This window comes from Chionomys nivalis, chromosome 8 (assembly GCF_950005125.1).
Source record: "Chionomys nivalis chromosome 8, mChiNiv1.1, whole genome shotgun sequence".
Taxonomy (NCBI): Eukaryota; Metazoa; Chordata; class Mammalia; order Rodentia; family Cricetidae; genus Chionomys; species Chionomys nivalis.
Genome location: NC_080093.1, coordinates 40,313,591 through 40,335,112, shown reverse-complemented (window position 1 = coordinate 40,335,112; position 21,522 = coordinate 40,313,591). Strand labels below are relative to the sequence as shown.

Sequence of the window (21,522 nt, the reverse complement as noted above, 5' to 3'; positions counted from 1 at the left end):
GTTGGGGAGGAGAGGGTCACTGAGACCGATTTATTTAGGGCTAGTTGTTAAGTATCAGTTCATTCAAATCTGTACACAAATCCCACAGGAAAACCATTACTTATTTTTAATGTCTAAATAGAGGAAACAATGTTCAAGCCTCCAGTATCCAACAACTCCTTGATGGTAGGACCATGCAAAGTTCATTGGAATAGATAGCTTTTGCAGTTCTCTTTGGAAGTCAGAAATGGTCCAGAGTTGATTTCAAGCAGCTCACCAGAATGTCTGTGGCCAGATCGTTTAACAACAGGGAAGTGCCCTGCCAGCAGCACATGGAAACACATGCCTACACATATGCACATCTGGACTCTTGCATGGATGATCCACTGTGCTTGTTGTACAGCAAACTATTGTAATTCACTGGGAGGGACAGTGCGGTGAAGCTGACTCTTGCCCTTGGGCGAATTTCAAAGTTTCAGTACACTATGGGGGGGGGATGTTTGCATCCCCTCTTAACAGCTTATATCGTACGGCACTTCATCAACTACTGAATGGTGCTAAGTAGTCTGAAATGTTGTGAACGTGTGTTTCTTGAAACAGTTATTTCACGCTGTGTCTGTGTCTTCGCATGATAGGATATGCTATTTCAGCCCATTTCTTTCTCAGGGGGTTTTAGGAAACATGCTCATTGATGATCTGGGGACTGTCACGTGTCATGGGGCAGGAGAGGAAGCAGATTTTTTTAATGCACTCTTTTGTAGTCCTGAGGATCAAACTTAGGGCCTTGCATAAAGGCCTCCCCCTGAGTTGCACCCTTAGCCTCCTTATCTCGGAAATGAAGAAACTGCATGGATGAATTAGGAATAATCTGATGAGAGAGTGATGATAGAAACTGACCAGCCATTCCAGAGACTCCAGATCACAAGCAGAAGACTAAGTACAGGGACTGGGGAGGCGGCTCGGCCCTAGAGATAATGGATGCCCTTACAGAGGACCTGCAGCCACGTGGCAGTTCACAGCCGTTTATTCCTCCAGTTCCAAGGGATCCTGTGCCTATTTCTTCATGTATGCACAAATACACATAGGCACACATATATGTATGAGTGCAAGCCAAATACTCAAACACATGAAATAAAATAACATCTCTAATCCTCACCCCCACCCAAAACTGAAAATGTTTGCAAATTAAGAACTTTCTGAGAACTGACACAATGGTGCAAAATTTTGTTTCATGCACAAAACTATTTTTTTAATTATCCTATAAAATGACGAATCTCAGGTCACACACCTCGGGTAAATATGAATATGGATTCTAGTTTGAGACATGGTCCCACCCTAAGTTATCTTTGTTATATGTAACCATTTTGATATCTGATAACAGTTATGAAATCTGAAGTGTTTCTCCCCAAGCGTTTCAGCAGACGGGTCTAGAGGTGACTCAGGCTGGCCCATCCTTTTAGCACGCTGTAGCTTCCCTCCCGTTTCTCATTGCTTTCACCAACTTCCTGTCTGCTAGCCTGCTCTGAGATCCTAGAATCTGCCAGCGAGAGTCGTGGGTGGTCGAGCCGAGCCCATGCAGCCTCTGTATTATTCTGGCCTGGTTTTCCCTTTTTCCTGTTTGTCTTGGTTTTCTTCTTGCACAGGCAGTGATGCAGACGGGATGGAAAGCAGCTAGGATAGGAGCTGATGTCGAAAGTCATGGACTTGGCTTTTATAGATTAGCAGTGGGGAATATTAGTCTGATGTTTATCTGCATTTCATTTTAGCTAGTGGTCCATGTCTCTCATCACCCAGCGGGCGATGAAGAGGTAAGTGTCTCACCTGGCTTCCCTTGGAGCACTTGATTCTAGTTAGGGACAAAGTCCCCATACAGACATTGAGAAGCAGCTTTCTTGAAGGCAAATATATTCGTAAAGCCTTAGCAAGCAAGATCTGAATGTTGGTGAACCACGGCAAGATTCCTAGACACCAGTGTCAAGATGGATGACTTCCAGGATCAAGAAAGGGAAGGCTTCCTTTCAAGGCAAGAAAACATCTGGACTCTTAGCACTAAATCCCAAACTCAGCCATTAATAGCCCACAGTTGCTTCAGGCTGCAGGGATGCCGTGCTTCAACCACTGGAGATAGGATTAAGTCAGTAATGCTTAAACTGCAAAAACAAAGAGGGCTGGACTTACATGTAGTATCCTGCAGTGCACGAGGTACAGGCTCCTGGATCATCTGGGGAAAGAAATCACAATAATGAAAAATTATGATCACCAGGAGTTTGGTATTTGGAAAAATGGACTTTGGAAAAGTTACGGTTGGAGGAAGCTAATCTTCTAGGGTATCTTTTTATGAAATGTACTGTCCAGAAACGATATTTGAACAGATTGCACCATTTTAATTAGTTACATAAAGCACATTGCAATTTATCTTTACCAAAGGTAGTAAAAAATGAGACTTCTCATAAAAAACAAAACAAACAAAACAAAACAACAAAAAAACCTTGGCCCCAACTTTCAACAAAGCATAGGCCTAAGCTACCGGGTCCTCAAATTCCTGATCAACCACCATCCTCATTAAGAACCTCTGGGCTTCGTGGTTGGGAGCTAAGCTTAGAGTTAGAGTTCTTGTGTAGGACAGACTGTGGGCTTGGTTCTCAGCACTGAAGACACAAAGTCCAGCATCCTCTTGACCTCTGCTGAGGGTAGGTACACGCATGTCACATATACATTTGAAACTCGCTACCAGCTTCTGCCCCCAAGACACGGAGTTCTCATCCATTTCAACAGATGATCACCAGCAGGAGGGATTGACCCTGGGGAGTATCCTTTGGAATCTGAACAAACATTATCCCCAATCTGAGCACCCATTTAGTGTGTTTCGCTTCATAGCACTCTGAAGGATGCTATTCGGTTCTCATTAGTTGTAATGACTCAGTGTGTTCCTCTTGGCTCAGAACAGGATTCCGAGGCACAGCTTCCCTTAAGAGTTACCACTTTTGGTCTGTATCCAGAGCTGCCCAGAAGATGCCCCTCTCAGATCTGGTTTCCAAGGGGATTCTATTGCCTTTGCTGGCCTCAAGTTCCTTCAGCTGTTGACTAGCAGTTTGTCCTGCTAGTCAATCTATAACCCAGTCTCGCTCCTTCCATTTGCGCAGTAGACGAAGAACAACGTCTCCCTACATGATTCCTTTTGGCTTGTGAAGATTTTAACGCAACTTTAACTTCGGTTAAACTAAGCAACTATAACCTTTGAACTCGGTGAAAAACTATCCTTTCTAAACTGTTCAAGGCTGCTTCTCTGCTTATCTGGAAACCTGACGTTCACAGGATGGAGACATCCCATCCCAAGTCTTTATTATAGGCTTGTCTTGACCCTGCCTAGTGAGGGACGCCACATGAACTATGCATTACATATTGTACTAAGACATGGTAGCAGACATTACTTCTTGAAGAGGTTCTGCTACCTCAGAGATAACCAGGGATTCTCAGAACTTTCTAGAAACAGCCTGATGATGGTTAGGGAAAAGAGCATTGGCTCTGGAGTTGGGATAATCTTTTCAAGTTTGAAGGTTTCAGTTTTATTTATTTTTTCTAGACAGGGTCTCACATGTAGCTCTGGCTGTTCTGAAACTCACTATGTAGACCAGGCTGGACTCAAACTCACAGAGATCTGCTTGTCTCTGCCTCCTGAGTGCTGGAATTAAAGGCGTGCAACACCACCACTAGACTTAGTAGAAGGTTTTAATATAGGCTTAAGTGTCTTGTGAACTTGCACAAAAATCATCTTATATTCTGGGTCCTGGTTCTTACAGGTATGAACAGGTTGAATAAGATAACTGATAAGACTCTGAGTGCTGAAGATTCCAGAACTGAACCTAGTTGGAAACCCTGACCCAATCAAGATCCAGACCCACTTTGTCCATGAATGTTGTACTGGAACACTTGTACAGTATCAGCAGTGGGTAGCTGTAACACAGACCCAAATTTGGGCTCTTTGCTGCTTAGCAGGAAAACTTTTGCAATTCTGGCTATAAAATTAGCAACTTGAGACTCCATTTAGTTTTTTCTTTTTAGGGTTAGAACAATACATGTTTAGGAACCATTTGTTAAGTTTCTTATAGTAGAAGTTTAGTTGGAAGGCTCGAACAAGAGCCGAAGTAGTCATACATGGCAGTACCTGCCTTTAATTCCAGCACTCAGAGGCAGAGACAGGAAGGTCTCTGTGAGTTCTAGGCTAGCTTCTATATAGAGAGTTCCAGGCCAGTCAGAGCTACATAGTGAGACCTTGTCTCAAACAAAAAGAAGAAGAAGCCAAAATAATCAAGGAGGAAGAGGCAGTTCCGCAGGAGGCTGTGATGATGCGTTCTGCCAATGAATGCTTTTAATGTCTGAATCAATGTAGTTTGTAGTAAGGTAAAGTAAAATAGAGTGATGAAATGAGCCTAAAGCCAGGCTAATGAAGTAGACCCAGGCACCCAAAGCTAAATGCTGGTGAGAAAGAAAGATTCCCGGCCCTTCTTGGAAACCCTACAGGAATGTTTTCTACTTCTATCCTGTATAGAATGGGGACTGGGCTATATTTTCAGAGGTGCAGCATCCCCGGTGGGCACGGAGGCTAGTTCAGTTCCCACTAGGAGTCTATTTCTGCATTCACATTCCTTTCCGTCCATCTTCCCACTACCTTGCTTCTACTCAGCTTGCCTCTGGGCAGCTTGATTTTCCCTGCCTGTCCCAGTGAACATACTTGATTCTGACAGTTTGGCTAATTTAGCAAGGGCTGGGGGGAATTCTAATCCTGTTCACTAATGTTCTGGTCATCTCTTCCATCTAGGAACTTAATGAGCTTGCTCTCTGTTCCTTTAAAGCAGCTCACTCATGAAAATGTTAAGTAGAACCAAGCCTCAGAAGTGTGCATACCAATGTATTTGAGGGCAGGGACTTTTCCAGCCTAGTTGCAGAGAGAATTTGCTACCTTTATGACAGTTTGAGCACATGAATAATGCAGAGGCTGGGAACTGAGGCTTCTAATAGCTTATGGGTGCATGCCGGTTATTATTATTATTAATACCAGTTGTTCTAAAAAATGAGAATTATTTTAAGTTTTTTCCACCCCCAGAAGATCTACAAGTTGGACATGAACTAAATGGATTTAACTTGACCACTGAGAAGCAGCTGTTGTTGGATTAAGGAAGAGGGTAACAAGCTTGAATTTGGAAGGTGATCCTGAGGGTGACTTCAGCAGTGGCTTCTGGCGACTGTTGTCTGGGAGTTGGAAGGGGCAAGAGACATACAAACGAACTAGAATGCTAACTGTCTTGGAAGATGCTACCTAAAGTCAGACGTTTAACTAGCTCTGGTTGTTTGATCTTGTCAAATGTTTGAGCTGAGGGCATAATTTGATCAGTCAGAATTCAGAGAGAGCTTCCGACATTTGGGGACAAAGCTTTCAAAAATGGTGGCTTGTAGTTGCTCACAGACTATGAAGGAGAAGGTACAAGCAGAGCCTGTTGAAGATAGGAGCAGGTTTTACTTTCCAGAGAAGATGCAGGTTGTCTTCTTTTCATGAGGGCAGGTAGGCAGGAACGTAGTGTCCACTCTACCTTGAGAGCACTGCACCATTCTTTGGGTCATGTTCTGACTGTACTTGTAGGGAATTATTGTTTCTGGACCTCATCACAAATGCCTGTCTCCAAGGAAACATTGGCAAATGTTCTCAATGGCCCAGGGTCAGTGATGTTCTCTGCAGCGGATGTTTTGTTCTTAGCAATGCCCACAGCCTTTCTCATTGAACGTGAGTCAATCAGGGCCATGGAGGACTTAAAAACTTATTACCTGTAGGCTGCATTAGAAAGAGGGATCATTTAAACTGAGATGGAACTCTAGCCATTTCAAACTGTCCAATGAATGTCAACTTAATTTTACAACTTGTGTAAACTTTAGGTTCTATAACTAAGGAAGCATATAAGTTAAAATACCATAATTTGCTTTTTCAATTTTTTTTCTTGCATGGCAACTTCTCATTTAAGCGGGACAGGAAACTCAGTATCTTAAGGGCCATCTTTTATTATAGAATATATGTGTGTGAATTAGCCACGGATTAGCTATTTGCCTAAGTAGAATTGACTCTGCAGGATCATGGGGGAAGTTTATGTCAGGATGCTCTTACCCTTTCTTTGGTTGATTTTCCCCCTGATAGCCAGACCTTACTCTCCCGTCGTCACTGCAACCTGGCTTGTGTCTCTCCTTACTGTGAGGCTTCTAGTGCTGCTCAAGAGAGGACTAAGGGGCACACTAAGCCTGTGTCCTTAGGCGAATGGTGGGTCTCAAACTCCTTCAGGTGTTAGTCATTTGGTAAGTGACTTTCACTGTGACTCTCTTAGGCCAGACCTACAAGTGTTCTATAAAACATCACCTATTCTCTTGTTATTTAGCATTGTCCAGTGCCTGCTTCTCCCAGCTGATCTTAGTGTCTCTGTCACTTTCCCTGGTCCAATCACTGAGGCTTCAGTGGTCTTGTGACTCAACTTCAGGATCCTGTGACCAACTTGGCCAGGAACTCTCACACTTAGGCAAGTAGTAGACCAAAGTGAATTTCGTTTATCCTTTCCTGGATTTTTTGCTCTAGTCATAATACAAGCTCCATCAACAATGGGAATCTCAACTGGTAATCTTTACGCTTTTGTGATGATAACCTCATTGTATTAAAGAAGCTAGTGTGAATTGTGTGTGTATGAATTATTTATTACTAATTGTCATCATCTATTATGTACTATTGCTCGAATATTTCCAGATATTTTTAAAAGTGTGCTGAGTTGGAAATTTGAAGAAGATAGCATAGAAGTGTGAATGTACATTTTGTTTTTTTTCTGTTGTCTGCTGGATTGCGTTGAGCAGTCACCTGTCTGTGGAGACCAATGACTTAGACTCCATCTCACGGAACATTACACCTGAGCTCCTGAACGCACATTTAACCATGACAAAGCCCATGTATTACGTTTGGCATTTTAAGTGTTATCCACGGCTTTCTGATGGGCTCGTTCATCTGCATGTGTGTAAAGGCCCGCCTTTGTCTTCCAGCGCTTCCTCGTTTATGGATAGACTAGTTATTTTTAATGAGCGTGTTCACCTAGCATCTCAGGTCAGAAGAGAAGTGGGAAATACAGTTATAAAAGATAGGGTTTAGATGATAAGATTAGATTGTGCTATTCCCACCTCACCACACCCCTACAATCTTAGCTGATACACTGCTTCATCAGATTTCCTAGATGAAAATGGTGTTCACATCACTATGAAAACTAACCAGACTGTTCATCTGTCAAAAGAGAGGTGAATGTACAGGAACCTAAGTCAGCAGACAGCACTGGCACCCTCTTCCTCAAGAGCATTTAACATGGGGGTGTTTTCCTGACAGCCCAGTGAAAGACAGCATTCAGTCATGTTCATGGATATAGTATACACACACACACACACACACACACACACACACGCACACACAGCTTTGTCAAAACACCATCTGATTTTTATTTTTACCTGTCTTTCTGATAGGACTTTGCGAAGGAAGCAGAGGACTGGGAAACGGGGTTACTAGCGGCTCTGTCTCAGACTCACAGACTGGGTGGGACTGTCACTAGGGCTGAGATGTTTCCACCCCTCCTTCCTGAGCACCTACATTTGCCCCACTGCGATGTTTCAAGACTCCCTCCGAGGGCAGAAGCAGCACTGGAAGCAGTCAACACTTCAGTTGCTTAGAGATCTCTCTAAGTATATCTCTGCAGCAAACTGTCAATCATGTCTAGTCTCCCTGAGCAAATAAGTTTTCAGTTACTGTGCACCACTGTCACATTTACAGGAGAGTCCCTGACATTCTTCAGTCCGCCCGGGATAACCGATTGGCTAAGAGATTTGTATGGCCAAAGAGTGTAACTAATTATAAGACCCAGATAACACTAAGAAATACATAAATTCAAATAGGCCTTGTACTTAGAATTACTTCAAACAATTCTTCAAATATAAAAGACATCTTCTGACAGTGTTGCCAATGCTGGCTTTTCTGGAAGGTGCGATGGGGCTAGAACACAAACTATTTGGTTAGAGGGACTGTTGATTTATTTCCGTCATTTGGTCCTCACTGGTGTCCAAAGACCGTGAATAAATATTTGAATTGGCAAGAACGCAAATCATGCAGCTGACAGGGGGGTGCAGCCCCCCGGAGAGGTGCAGCAGGAGAAGGGACCTGAATAAATAATCAAAAGCATTGTTTACAAATGTCGGCTAAAAGAGGGCTCGGTGTTCCTTGGGCTCCAGACTTGACCCAGTCCTCCAATTCCAGTCATGGAAGCTACAACAGGCAAGCTCCTTGTAGATCTCTGTGCTTCCTGAGCCCTAACAGGCAGAAGGGATGAATTCTGACTCCTACCTGCTGACTCCTACAAGGCTGCTCACTGCCCTGTATCCAGGAAAGGATTAATTTATTGTGGAGCTCGCATTTTAGGGGAAGGCATAGCTTTTAAAAGCAGATAATATCTTAAGCAGTTTATTTATTAATCTGCTTCTGAATTATACAACAAAACATACTGCTTGACAAGTTGTTTCCAAAGCAGGTAATTATCAGAAGGCAAGAGAAATATCATTCTTTTTTTTCCAACAAATCAGCGACATCAACACTAATGCAAGCTTCGTGAAGACAGGTTTTGTCATCCTGTACGTTCAGTAGTAAGGAGATTACTTTAGCTCTAATAAAAAAGGAAGACTCACAAGGAAATTTAGCCATTCAGATACGGACTGCAGAGGGCAGGGGAAGCGAAGGGAGCCCTCACCTCAATGAGCTAGTGAGAGAGAATGTCACCCAAGAACAAACATTTGATGAGAGACTGGAATCTTATCAAGGAGATATCCACAGGAAATTCTGCAGACAGAGGCCAGGGAAGCCTGACCTGTTGAAGGAACATCAATTAGACATAAAGGACCATCAGTGGGAACCAGGTATAGCATGTGATTGTAATCCCAACGCTTGAGAAGCTGAGGCAGGGGGATAAAAAGGGCTGGAAGTTCAGGGCCAGCCTGGACTTAGCCAAAAAGGATACAAATAAAGATGAGAAGAGGAAGGAGGAGGAGGAAACAGAAGCAGGACAGGAGGAGGGGGGTGAGAAAGGGAAAGAAGATGGTGTCATCAGCCACTAGGGCTAGAGTAGAGAGAAGAGAGGCAGGCAATGAGGCCATGCTCACAGCAAAACCAGACAAACAGAGTCATTCTCATCCCCTCCCCCCTTGCTGGTCATTAAATCCTTGCTGTTCATTAAACCCATGGTCTCATACATGGCAGGCAAAAAACTACCTCTGAGATACACCACTAGCTCAAATAGAGTCATACCAACTAGCAAAGGAGTTTCACCACCTACTAACCGGGAGCTTTATACAGAGAGAAAACTAAAGGGATCCCGTGGGTGCTGTGTGGGCAATGACCTGAAGGAACATTCACAGCTGTTACATTCAGCTAAAGCCAACTAGCATTCCATGTTCCGCATGTGAGAAACATGTTTTAGAGAATGATGGGCCCGAAGAAATGATTAGGACCAAGTTAAGACTGTAGTAAGAAAATCCAGATTTGGGAGACATCAAAGAACTAACACTTGAGGATGTGATGTTGAGGGCAGGATGAAGGAGTGCAGTGTCTGTCTTGGCTTGAGCCCTAAATGGATGAGAAAAGAGGAGGCACAGGCTGTGGTTTGGACAAGAACAAGTACCTAATAAGTCATGTATTCCAGCCACACCAGTTGTGATAGGCTAAGGAGCATCCCTTTGGTCAGCAGTCCTTACTCTCAAGGGATTTGCAAGCTGCCGGGGAGAGAATAGTAATGGCCAAGGCTGGAAAGCTAGAAACTGCCGTGTAGCAGACGATAGGACAGAAAAACATCACCCACCTTTTGTGACAAGATGTTTTGTTCAGGGCCTGAAAGAAATCAAATTGTGATGCTTCCTCTTCTTTCCTCACACTTAGTTGGCCTGCTGTCTCTCTCTCTCTCTCTCTCTCTCTCTCTCTCTCTCTCTCTCTCTCTCTCTCTCTCTCTCTCTCGTGTGTGTGTATATGTGTGCACATGCGTGTGTGCATGTGTGTATTGTATGTCTGCGATATGTGGGCTATGCTTGTGTGTAGTTATTGTAGTAGAGCCCAGAAGACACTGGAGGTGTCCCGCTCTTTCTTTCTGCTCTGTATTCCCTGAATCACAGTCGCTCACTAAACCTGGAGCTATGCTTGTCACCGACAAGTCCCAGGTCCTGCTGTCCCTTCCCTTCCCACCATCCTCCAGCTCTTGAGTTCCTGGTGTGCTCAAGACCATTTTTTGTGGGTTCTGGGATTTGAACTCAGGTCTCTATGCCTGTACTGCAAGTGCTCGCATCCACTAAACCATCTTCTTGACCCTTTATCTCTCTTGATGGAAAAATTTAGGGCATTTTTATTATACTTAGGGTTTCCAGATAAAACATGGAGCTCAGGAACCTGAGAACTATGAAATTAGCTTAAAGATGAACGAAAACCAGGAGGTGTCAGCAAAATTCGTCTGGGCCTTGGCTTTGGCATTGGGTAAGTTAAACAAAAACAAGAAAAAAGGGCCGGGCGGTGGTGGCGCACGCCTTTAATCCCAGCACTCGGGAGGCAGAGGCAGGCGGATCTCTGTGAGTTCGAGACCAGCCTGGTCTACAAGACCTAGTTCCAGGACAGGCTCCAAAACCACAGAGAAACCCTGTCTCAAAAAACCAAAAAAAAAAAAACAAAAAAAAAAAAACCCAGTTTACAGTGCTTTCAGGTAGATCATGCATCAAGGCAACTGAATAGGGGCAACTGTGAATTCCTCTCGAAAAACACAATCTCAAATCTCACCTTAACACATTCTTTCTCACTTGTACAGTTTCAAGGAAAATGGCCATAGTTTTCAGGTTTTCCCCAATGCCTGGTCTTCATGCACGTGAGACAAGAGCACTGTTGTCGACAGACGTCCCCAGCCCCATAGTTTAAAAACATCAGCCACAGAGGTAAGGCAGTCACCATGACAGAGTGGTGGAAGAAGCAACCAACAGCAGAGTCGGACCCGTAGAGACTTCATCTCAAAGTTCCTGAATATAAACATATCAACCTATCTAATAGTTTGACAGAAACAAAAAGTCTCACAATCTAAAACTTCCTACCAATTTGGAAAAGAGCCAACCATATCTTCTACCAGAGAAAATCATAATTATCTGAATCTCAAACTCGGTAGGTAAATCAATATAGTAAGGCAGGAAGAGAACAAAAAGAATTATCTATCCAGACAATGCAAGATAGAAGTTTCAGCCCACAGAGACAAAATAGCCCCGGAAGAAGGACCAAGAAACAAGGAAAGTGAGGAGACCCAAGAGATGGCTTATTCCAGAAAGAGATTATTGAGAGAATGGGGAGGGGCGATGTTGAAGGCGAATAGACAGCTGAGGGTTTTAGAGATGTGTTAAAAGGCTCTTGTCAATCAGTTACAGGAAGTAACAAAAACATGCGTTATTATTATTTCTTTAAATCTGCATGACAATCATAGGGAAATTACAAAATAAACCAAAAGCAGCTATTGACCTGTGGGGCAGGATAAAGGGACACACAGTTGGTAATAAGAAAGGCAAGAGTCGGAGAAAAGACCTGCAAGTTTGGAGAAGAGCATTAGTCTTTTCAGAAAGCCCCCAAAGCAGTGACAGCAAAATCTTAGAAACTGTGATGAAATTCTGGAACTAAGAGGAATTCCTCCAGGAGGAATGAAGGGTCAAGGCCCAGTTCCCTCATCATGTGACTGTATGAGCATTGTTTCTCTCAAGCCTCTGGTTCATATGCCAGAGAGGGGCTTTTTTCCTGTGTTACCAATAATAGCTGCAGTAGTTTTCTGAAGTTTACCAAGTAGGAAGTGAACACTAATGATCTGTCCCAGCTGGGAAATATATCATCTCACTAGCCACAGTGCCAAGTCCTGTGCCCAGACTCTTTCATTCCACATGTATATTTTGGAGCCAGGTTCTCAACAATTATATATTTTAAAACTACATTTATTTTGTATGTATATGACCATTCTTCCAACATCATGTGGATCCCAAGGATTGAACTCAAGGCTGTCTGGCTTTGCAATAGCTGCTATGACCCTCTGCGTCATCTCACTGGCTCACAAATATGCTTTGGGTCCTAACACATGCTACGACTGCTGCAGACACTCATCCCTAGTATAATGTGGAGCTCAGAGTCGGGGGGGGGGCATGTAGCAGGTAAAGGGATCTTACAACAGCTCTTAGAACCAACAGAACGATAGGTAGGCTAAGAAGGGAATAGAATACATGTGCCCTTGAGTAGGGGGTGTAGTAACAGAAATCCATGGGCTGAAGCCCTTGTGAATGTCAAGATTGAGAACTAAAAGATGAGTTGGAGGAAGACAGACAGAGGACAGACAGAGGGAAGAAAGGCTATTCCATGGGCAAAGGACTGAAGGCGGAGGGACATGCAGCTGAGGGAGACTCTGCTAGAAGAAATAGGCCCTAGTTCCCCACATCCCCCACTCTGCAAATCTGCAGGGTTATAATAAAAGGATGTCAAGTGTATAAGAGTAGATGACAAAGGGCTTGGGAGAACTGGAGGACAGAGCTCATGTCAGGATTGAGCAAGCCGAGACAGATGTGAATGTGCTGAAGAGATCAGTAGCGGGTCTGAGAAGCCTCTGTGTAACGCTGACAGGAAGTATGGACTCTTCCTCAGGTCACAGGAAAGTGTCTAAGATGTGGAAACAGCTGCCACTAGGTTCTCATTTAGAGAGAAGCCCATGTTATAGTACAGGGGATGCATCTAGAGAGTGGAAACAGGCATTAGGTACGTTTACAGAGATGTCTGAGGGTGCAGTCCATTATGATTGGGCAGACGGGAGTAGGAGGCAGCCAGCCACTGTATGCAGTCAGGGAAGCAAAGGCGATGAATGCTGGTACTCAGCTCACTTTTTCCTTCTTATTTGGTCGAAGGCCCTAACCTGTGGGATGGTGGGGCCCACGTTAGGATGGGTCTTCTTTGCTCAGTTAGACCTTCCTGGACACACCCTTAAAGAGAAACCGGGAGGTGAGTTCCAGCGATGATTCCAAATCATTCTAGTTGGCATTGAAGATTAGCCACCAGAGAATAGAGAAGGGCTCTTAGATCACCGTAGCACCCAGGTACCCACCCACTTCGGTGGCCAGAAGTCACATGTTTCATAACGACGTTTTGGCTAATGATGGCTCACATCCATGGTGGGCAGGGCATATGAAGTCATAGACAGTTCAGTATTTCTAAGTATACTCTATGGGTACACAGCTATGAAACTGCCTAAGGACACCTTTCTTAGATCATGTCCCTTTGTTAAATGTCCCACGATAACTGTTGATATGGGCAGTAGACAGAAAGAAAGCAAGCAGAAATCAGAAGGGTGTGACAGCAGACATCTTTAATCTTAGCACTCAAGAGAGTTTGAGGCCACCTGGTTTATGTAGAGAGGTCTGTCTCAAACCAGGAAAAAAAAATTAGGAATGGCTTGAGACTGCTGGGAATGGAATTATGACCCTCAATGCCATGCGCAAGTGCTAACCTCTAAATGGGACCTTGCTGGTCAAGTTAAGATTAGGGTGGGTACTAACAAAGCCAGTGGCTCATTTCCACTTAAGAAAGCCTTGTGAAGACACAGATACGGAGGCACAGAAGGAAGAAGCACATGATACCACAGAGGCACAGATGAGTTAATGCCAAAGATTGTCATCAGCCACCCAGGACTAGCAACACGTCCAGTAAGAACCTCTCTCGAGATGTCAGAAGGACTCAACACTACCGACAAGGGGCTGACACCCGGCACCAGACTTCCACCCTCTAATAAAGATGGAGAATACACTGCTCCTATGTGAAGACCCTCTGAGTCATAGAGAGAGATCTGACTGACCACTAGTTAACCAAGTCCAGAGTGAGGAAGAGGAATAAGGCTTCCCAGCATCTGGGCTTGAGCAGCTGTGTGCTGCTATATTTGAAGTCATGAATCTTAGGGTGGAAGGATTGTGCAGCCATAGGCCGGAGATGACAGGAGCCAGAAGGCACTCAGGGTGTTTACTGAGTTGAAGATGGTTCACCCTCAAGTAAAGTGATAAGAGTGAATGGCCCAGCAGGTAAAGCATTTGTCACAAAAGCTGTATGACTTGAGTTGGATCCAGAACCCACGTCGTAAAAGGAAACAACTGACTCCTCCTACAAGTTGTGCTCTGACCTCTGTATGAGCACCATCACACACACACACACACACACACACACACACACACACACACACACACCACAAGTATATAAATAAATAAAGAAATGTAAAAGAGAGAAGAAAAATGTTTCTGAGGGCCACTGCTTAGCCCCAGTAGTCGGCTCATGCCACTCACTCAATTACTTAGGTAAATTGGCTCAGGGAGTCAAGGTGCCTGCCCCAAGCCTCAGAACCCGAGTTTGATCCCCACGGTCCACACGATGCAAGAAGAGAACCAATTCCCACATGTTGCTCTCTGACCTCCACACATGTGCCATTGTGTGTGTTTCCCAGACTCAACACATAAATAAACAAATGTCACAAAGAAAAAACAATGCAGAAAGCACTCCATCCATCTTGTAAGGAGTCATGTTGTCCTCACAGACTTCTGGGTGCTGCTCTGACTATCTAGTTGATTAAGGAGTGTGGTTCTGAAGTTGAATTCCATATGGAACAGACCATTTCTGTGGACTTGGAACCAGCGTCCAGCAGCACAGGGGCAAGGCTGGCGGGGAGCAGCATGGAGTACCTTCCAAATCCTGCTTTCTGCCACCTCGTTCAGAGGGAGAGTGGGGACAACAGGCATAGCCTTTCATCTGCGGGCCTCTTAGGCTGAGCATCCGAGGAAGCGCTCCAACTAAAAACATTGTTGGGAAAGGGGAAAACAGGGCAGATCCATTTATCTCACTTACTGATTAAGCAGTAACAAAATTGTGGAGAACAAAATTTATTTTCCAGTGGACATATTATCTGGTCATTACTTTTCGTCCAAACTGCTGCTTCATGTAAACGGCCTAAGGCTTATGTAAACAAGTCCTGTTATCTGAGAGATAAAACTCTTAAGAGTCATCCTGTGTGATTTGCCTTTTTTTTTTTTTTTTTAAACAAAGGAGTTGCTTCATATTTTTAAGAAAGCTATTCTGAAAGATTTTGCCTATTCATCATCAGGCATATTTTAAGGAAGTGATGTTTTCTTTTGTGTATCTTGAAGTTGCTATGGTAACGGGATCACTTTCTACTCATTAATCAGGAGGCATCTTTCCCTCTCCCGGGTTTGCAGCTTCTGCTTGTTTCTCTACCTTTACAAACTTCACAGATTTTGAAAGCGATTTTCTTTAAAAACATCTCTTGATCTGAGAGTTTTGCTGTGTTCAGTATATTATCTATCATGACACATTTCCGCCTCTGTGTTATTTGATGACTTCTATGGAATACTAGGTACATTTGATTGCCCCTTTCTCTGGATTCCTAAGCTTTTATTTCTTACAGCTGTGGGTGGGAGGTTTTGCTAAGTCTCCAGAGCTGTGTGGTAAATTATACAGAAATTCTTTCACTTGCTCTTCCTCATGGATGCCTCTGGCTAGAAATGTACTGTAGTTAAAAATGGAGTTTTGTTTTCTTTAATGTTCTTTTTAAGTTTCTTCTCACAGTCAGCAACACCACCTCAACTTTCATTAGCAATACTCAGACCCAGTGAAACTCTGGGGCATGGTCAGCACCAGTCAATCACTGATAGCCGGAAGGCCTTCATGACCATTCCCAAGGTATACACACAGATGGGAATTCAGTTTGCAAGTCGGTGGCTGGATGGTCTTAAGCGCTATAGAGAGTAGGAATGGAAATACCAGAGTGTCAGAAGTCTGTAAGTGATGACTTGGACTCTCTGCTTGCAGAAATGATTTGTTTGAAGAAAATAGAAGATTTGGAGGGATTATAATTCAAAGATAGAGTGTGAACACATGGGGGCCTTGTGTTTGATCTCCAGCACATACAAAAGGCCCGTTTGTCTCATGTTTTGCAGTGATGGATCAGGGCCAAGGAGCAAATGTCTTCCGCAGGAGTGCACCTGTGAACTGCACCCCCATCCTGCCCTCTGGACCATAGTTCCATCTGTATGTATTTGACTTCAGAAACCTTGTTTATTTTTGATATGTCTTTCGTTTTATAGATTTTAGAAACTAAAATCTAGAAGTGTTCAGGTACTTGACCAAAGCCAAACTTGTGATTAGCGGGAGCTGGGAACTCGGTGTGAAATTTTACTGGCTACTAACCCAGCATTAGTACTTCTCGAAGATCCAAACTACCTTGTAGTGTTTCCATAGGCACAGTGGCTGCCAGCCTAGGTGATCAGGAGCTGTACTTCACACCGGCGTTGAGAGGAACTACACACATGCTAACAACAAGGCTACGACTTTTATGACCACGGGCCTTGGAAAATAAAGGAAGCCACTTCCTATTCTTCTTTAGAATAAGAGAATTCTGGCTTTGAGACACACACACACCCGGTGCCAAGGATGTGAATTTGCATATTTGGGAAATAGGCTGGGCAAGGAAAAGGGAAAGACCATCTCAGAAAACTTTCAAGTCTCAAAAGTGGTCACTTTTCAAAGTTGTTCTAAGGTAGGATGCTGATATAGGAGCTTTGAATCATGGGAAAGAAGACAGAATGTCAGAAACAAAGCTATAGTCAGAGCTGATACATCCAGAGAAGGCACTGAGAGACAGGAAACATTTGCATGCTGTGTGCTGTCTGGTCAACCAAGGGTCACATCCTGGACTCTGGCGCAAATCAGTTCATCCGCCATGCCAGTCCATGTTACGGCAGGGCACATTATGGCAGAAAGTAGGCCCACAAGCCCGTGTGCTCTTCGCCAAATACATGATCCTGTACCCACAGACCTGCGGATGCACTTTATGAGGGTGAGGGTGTGTTATTGGACTGTACTCTCCCCTCCTCAGTTCCTCAGAACCCCCTTTCCTTGTACCCATTTCCAAAAGGCAGATATAAACACCCATTCTGCCCACTCCACCCCCACGCAGAGATTCATAAATAAATCCTGGTTGTTTTGAAGCTGCAGTAAATAAAAGGAAAACTTGTCCATAAATGAGTGATCAGGCTGTGGGAATATGCGATTCAGGGTGAAACAGAACCGTTGTAATAATAACAATAAAAGCTTAGCACCTGCCAACGAGGCAGGCCACCATGAGACATGGTGTCTTGCTGGGCTGTGCCATGCTCTGTTTCAGGGCCCACAATGGCAATAACACAGGAGCTTTGTGATATCACAGAAAAGATTCCAGGGAACAGGCAGCTAGCCGGGCTCTGCAAAGCCAAGCTCCCGCTCCTAATGAACCTCATGTGACCATTCTCACAGCGTCCCAGTGGCACTTAGGACTGAAGACAAGAGGGATTTCACAGTGTGATTAAGTCTGCACAATAACACATAAAGTAGACAGTGGGCTAACAATTATCTGCCAAATTTGAGGAAAGCCTTGCCCCACCATGAAATACCTTAAATTGGCTGCTTATCTAGTGTTTGAGTCTTCTGGATAATTGCTGGCCATCTCTCCCCCGCATCTCAAGCTTAAGGGCCTGCTTGTTTTGTGAAAGTGCTGTTGCGTCCTCTCTGCCATGGGAACACCCCAGGACCAGTTTTCAGGGTTCACTTACAATAAGAACTCGTTGCACAGGGCTGACCGTTTTGCAGTCTGTGGGGATGCTTCTCTCACAGACCACAAAGGATCCGTCTCTAAAGCCATTGTTCTTCCCAGCATTTTCACAGGCCTTCCTTCACGGGGGGGGGGGGGGGGGGGGGGGGGGGGGGGGGGGGGGGGGGGGGGGGGAGGTGGAGCTATTTTGGAGTCATGGGTAATCACAGTAGTTCAGCATTTTCCCTTATTAACACCCCTGGAAGGGGAAGGCACACTAACACTGTCTCTTTTCTTAGGCCTCGAGCCTTTGTGTTCCAGGTGGTCCATGCTGTGAGCTGGAAGGGGTTCGATGAGTGAGCATCTCTCAGTCTTTCTAATGGACAAAAATCGCATGGACTGGAAATGCTCTGCATCTCTCCCTTTGCCTTGAGAGCGTCACAGGCCTTGCTGGAAAGCCGTTCATACTTTCACCCCAGTTTTGCAGACACTGTGTGATAACGGATGTTCGTGGGACTGGCCGAGTGTGCAATTGTTTGCTATTGGTGACAAGGCGACTTCCCAGAGCACTGATATGCTTTAGGAATTTCTAGCATTTTCTAGGATGAAGGGAGCACTGATAGAGGAAAGGAGCTAGCTTTCCATGGAAGGCTTGTGCATGTAGCCATGTGACTAGGATGTGGGATTCAGTTTCCAACAAAGCACCTCTGGATACCACAGCCTTGCACTAATGTATGAAAAAGCTTACGTTACATTAAGAATTGTTTAGGCAAACATTTAGAAATATTTGGAGACACTTGCGATATATCCAAGCCACCACAACCCCTCCCCCAGGTCTGTTGCTGCCTATTCTGCCTCCATGGAGTAAATACATGTGATTATTTTTTATAACAGACTATTTATTCATCTAAAGCTGTGTTGACAGCTTTGTCACTTTTTCTGAGGTACTTAGCTACCCTATTAGATGAATATTTCTATAATAGCATTCCAATATGGAAGAAATACACCATTTAACACTAGGAGATTACATGTCAATTGTACTTACCTTGGCTTTCACTGAATGCACCTTTGAGGTAGGTGGAAGAAATTCTCTGTCTTTTTGCTAATTTTGAACTATCTTTCTAAAGGTCTGAAAAACCAGCAGGATTGATAGGTTTGGGATAGATATAAGTAAGAGGAGAAACGTGGTTTAAGTGGATGCCAAATGTTAACAATTCCTATTTGTAGGTTAAATATCCCCTCAAAGATACAAGCAAAGCTGACCTGGCCAAGTTAGGAGTGTGAGTAATAGGGGCAGAGTGGAGGAGGTAGACCAGTTATCGAGTCCTCTGCTTTGTTTCATGAACACACGAGGTCCTCAGACTACTGTGAAGTGACAAGCTGAAGGGGGGTTCTGGGACAAGTCTGTCCCCAACACTTTCCACACCCCCCCCCCAAAGCACTCACCACAACTGCACTTGCCAGAACTCTGCCACTGATGTGCTAAGAATTAGGGATTGAAGATACACAAAGGGTAAACTTGATTCCATGGGCAGATCGCACAATGGTAAATACAAGAGAGGCATCCCCTGACTCCCAGGAAACCACACTCTGAGAAGAAATACATCATATGCATTCGGAAAGTCAATAAAGATGGAAATGTCAGATAATAGCATATCATCTGCCACAGCTGGCATAGGATGATTGACATGTCTGTGTAGACAGAGAAAGGCATGGGGTGGCTGGGTTGGGAGCTGTAAGGAAGGTTTTTAGGAGGTGACATTTAAATTAAGTTGTAATGGAAGAAGAAGTCACATTAACATTTGGAGGAGATCATTCTGGAGGAGGCAGCCTCTAGTGCGGAGTCCTGGAACATGAATGGACTAGAGGTGCCTGAGACCAGGAGCACCTGGTGCAGCTGGAGCCCTGAGGCTAAAGACGTAGCCTTTGATGGGGTCAAAGATCACAGGAAGCGGCTGTTTGCAAGGCCCTCGTCTTATTACGGCACACAGTTGTCAAGCGTTATCTACTATTTGGAGCTAAAACCAGGCACCGAATTCACAGGACTGGCTTCTTGGCCACGCATGATATCCCACCAGACAAGCTGTTAATGGCGCAGAACCCTGGAGCTTTCTCTAGTTATTTGCTAGGTTTCCAAGTGGCCCATCTTATTAATGAACATTCAAGCACATAATATGCAGTTGGACAATTGCTTTGGCAAACCACCATTTACCGCACTGCACACCACAGCAAAGGATCTGCTGGCTCAAAGGTTCAGGCTTGTGTTTTCACAGTCAAGGGTGTAATTACCATGCCTAGTCCCAAGGAATAATGGACATATTTTATCTCTAAAATCTCAGAAGGTCGTTCTTCTCGTTTGTAAAAGTTTTCAGTTGCTTCTTTGCGGAGCACATAAAATGAATTTACTTCTGAACTGAAACCTTGTGTGCCAAATTTTTACAGTCTTAAATGCAGTATTTTATAACTGCTCTAAATGGTTCTCTACTCACCTCAAACCCATGAGTGCTAAAGGCAAGAGGCCTCCCTAATGTACGCATTTCAATTCATATAGGATTTCTAAGTTTAGGTCAGGTCATTTGGGTAATATTTCAAACAAACAGCCCTCATTTCTGTTAAATACAATAAATCTACAACTTTACAATGGGCTAGGGAGGCTAGCATGACTATATTAGACTTTCCAGCAAGCACTACTTCAAAATAACTTCCTTTGTCTTTTAAAACTCACCAAATCTGACCCAAAGGCTCATGTCATCACTCAAATATGTTGGGTCATCTGAAGTCTCCATTTTTAGGTTGATTTATTTTTCTAGTGGAACATCCAGGTTTCTAGTAATTATTTGAGGGTTTAAAATTCCATTATGCTGGTGAATCAAGCTGCCAGCTCATTCTGCTCCAAATTAGAGAGACTGAGAAATGCTTCTCCTCTGGTATTCCACAGTTTGCATCCCCAGGCTATCCGTGTCACCCTTGTAGAGATGACACCCCATATGAATCAAGGTTGCCCTTGCCCTATGACATGACTGAATGGGGACCACTTTCTTAGTGTTCTTGTGGACCTCCCTGGCCCTTGGGCTATGAAATAAGGGGCCAAGAACAACCTTGACTATTAGCCAGCTTTCCATCAATCAATATAACAAAACACTCAAAGTGATTTACTTAAAAGAAGGAGAAAGATTTCATTTGGCTAACAGTTTAACAGTTTCAGAGATTCTATTTCATGGTCACTTGGCCATTGGCTTCATCTTTTGGTGAGGCAGAGCCTTGTGGTGGAGATCACGTGATTGAACAAAGGCACTCACCTCGAGTGGTCAGGAAGCAAATTGAGATGGGGGAGGAAGAGGGAGAGGGAGTTGATTGGGGGAGGGGGAGGGAAATGGGAGGCGGTGGCGGGGAGGAGGCAGAAATCTTTAATAAATAAATAAATAAAATAAAAAAAATAAAGAAATGGGGGAGGAAGGGAGAAGAGGGCGGAGCTTAGACCTTTAATACTCCTTCTTCCAAGGACATGTCCTCAATGTTCTAATCATTCCATTGGGGCTTAGACCTAAGCTTCCATCACCATCTAACAGTATCATTAAGTCTTTAGCACATTAGATTTTTGGAGTATGTTTATTAACACGACTAGTTTATGCAAAACACTGTTTACTTGTCTTGCCCAAATGAATAGTTTATGGATACCGAGAACACACCATTTTTATAGAAAACATCTTGAAGAACATCAATATTGTTCTTTATAGATGATCATATGCACAGCCAGGAAGTAAAAGGTTTGAATGACCCAGTACATCATCAGTGAGAATGTGACAAGTGTTTAAGATGTCAGCAT

General features: G+C 44.0%; 1 protein-coding gene across 1 annotated transcript in view; it reads right to left on the bottom strand.

Moving 5' to 3' along the window:
* The window catches only part of Pcsk5 (proprotein convertase subtilisin/kexin type 5), a 409,270-nt gene that overhangs the window by 36,735 nt on the left and 351,013 nt on the right, over positions 1–21,522 (bottom strand). Inside the window, exon 25 of the mRNA XM_057777813.1 lies at positions 2,158–2,200. Within this exon, the coding sequence (XP_057633796.1) occupies positions 2,158–2,200 (43 nt within the window). The remainder of the gene's footprint in view (positions 1–2,157; positions 2,201–21,522) is intronic.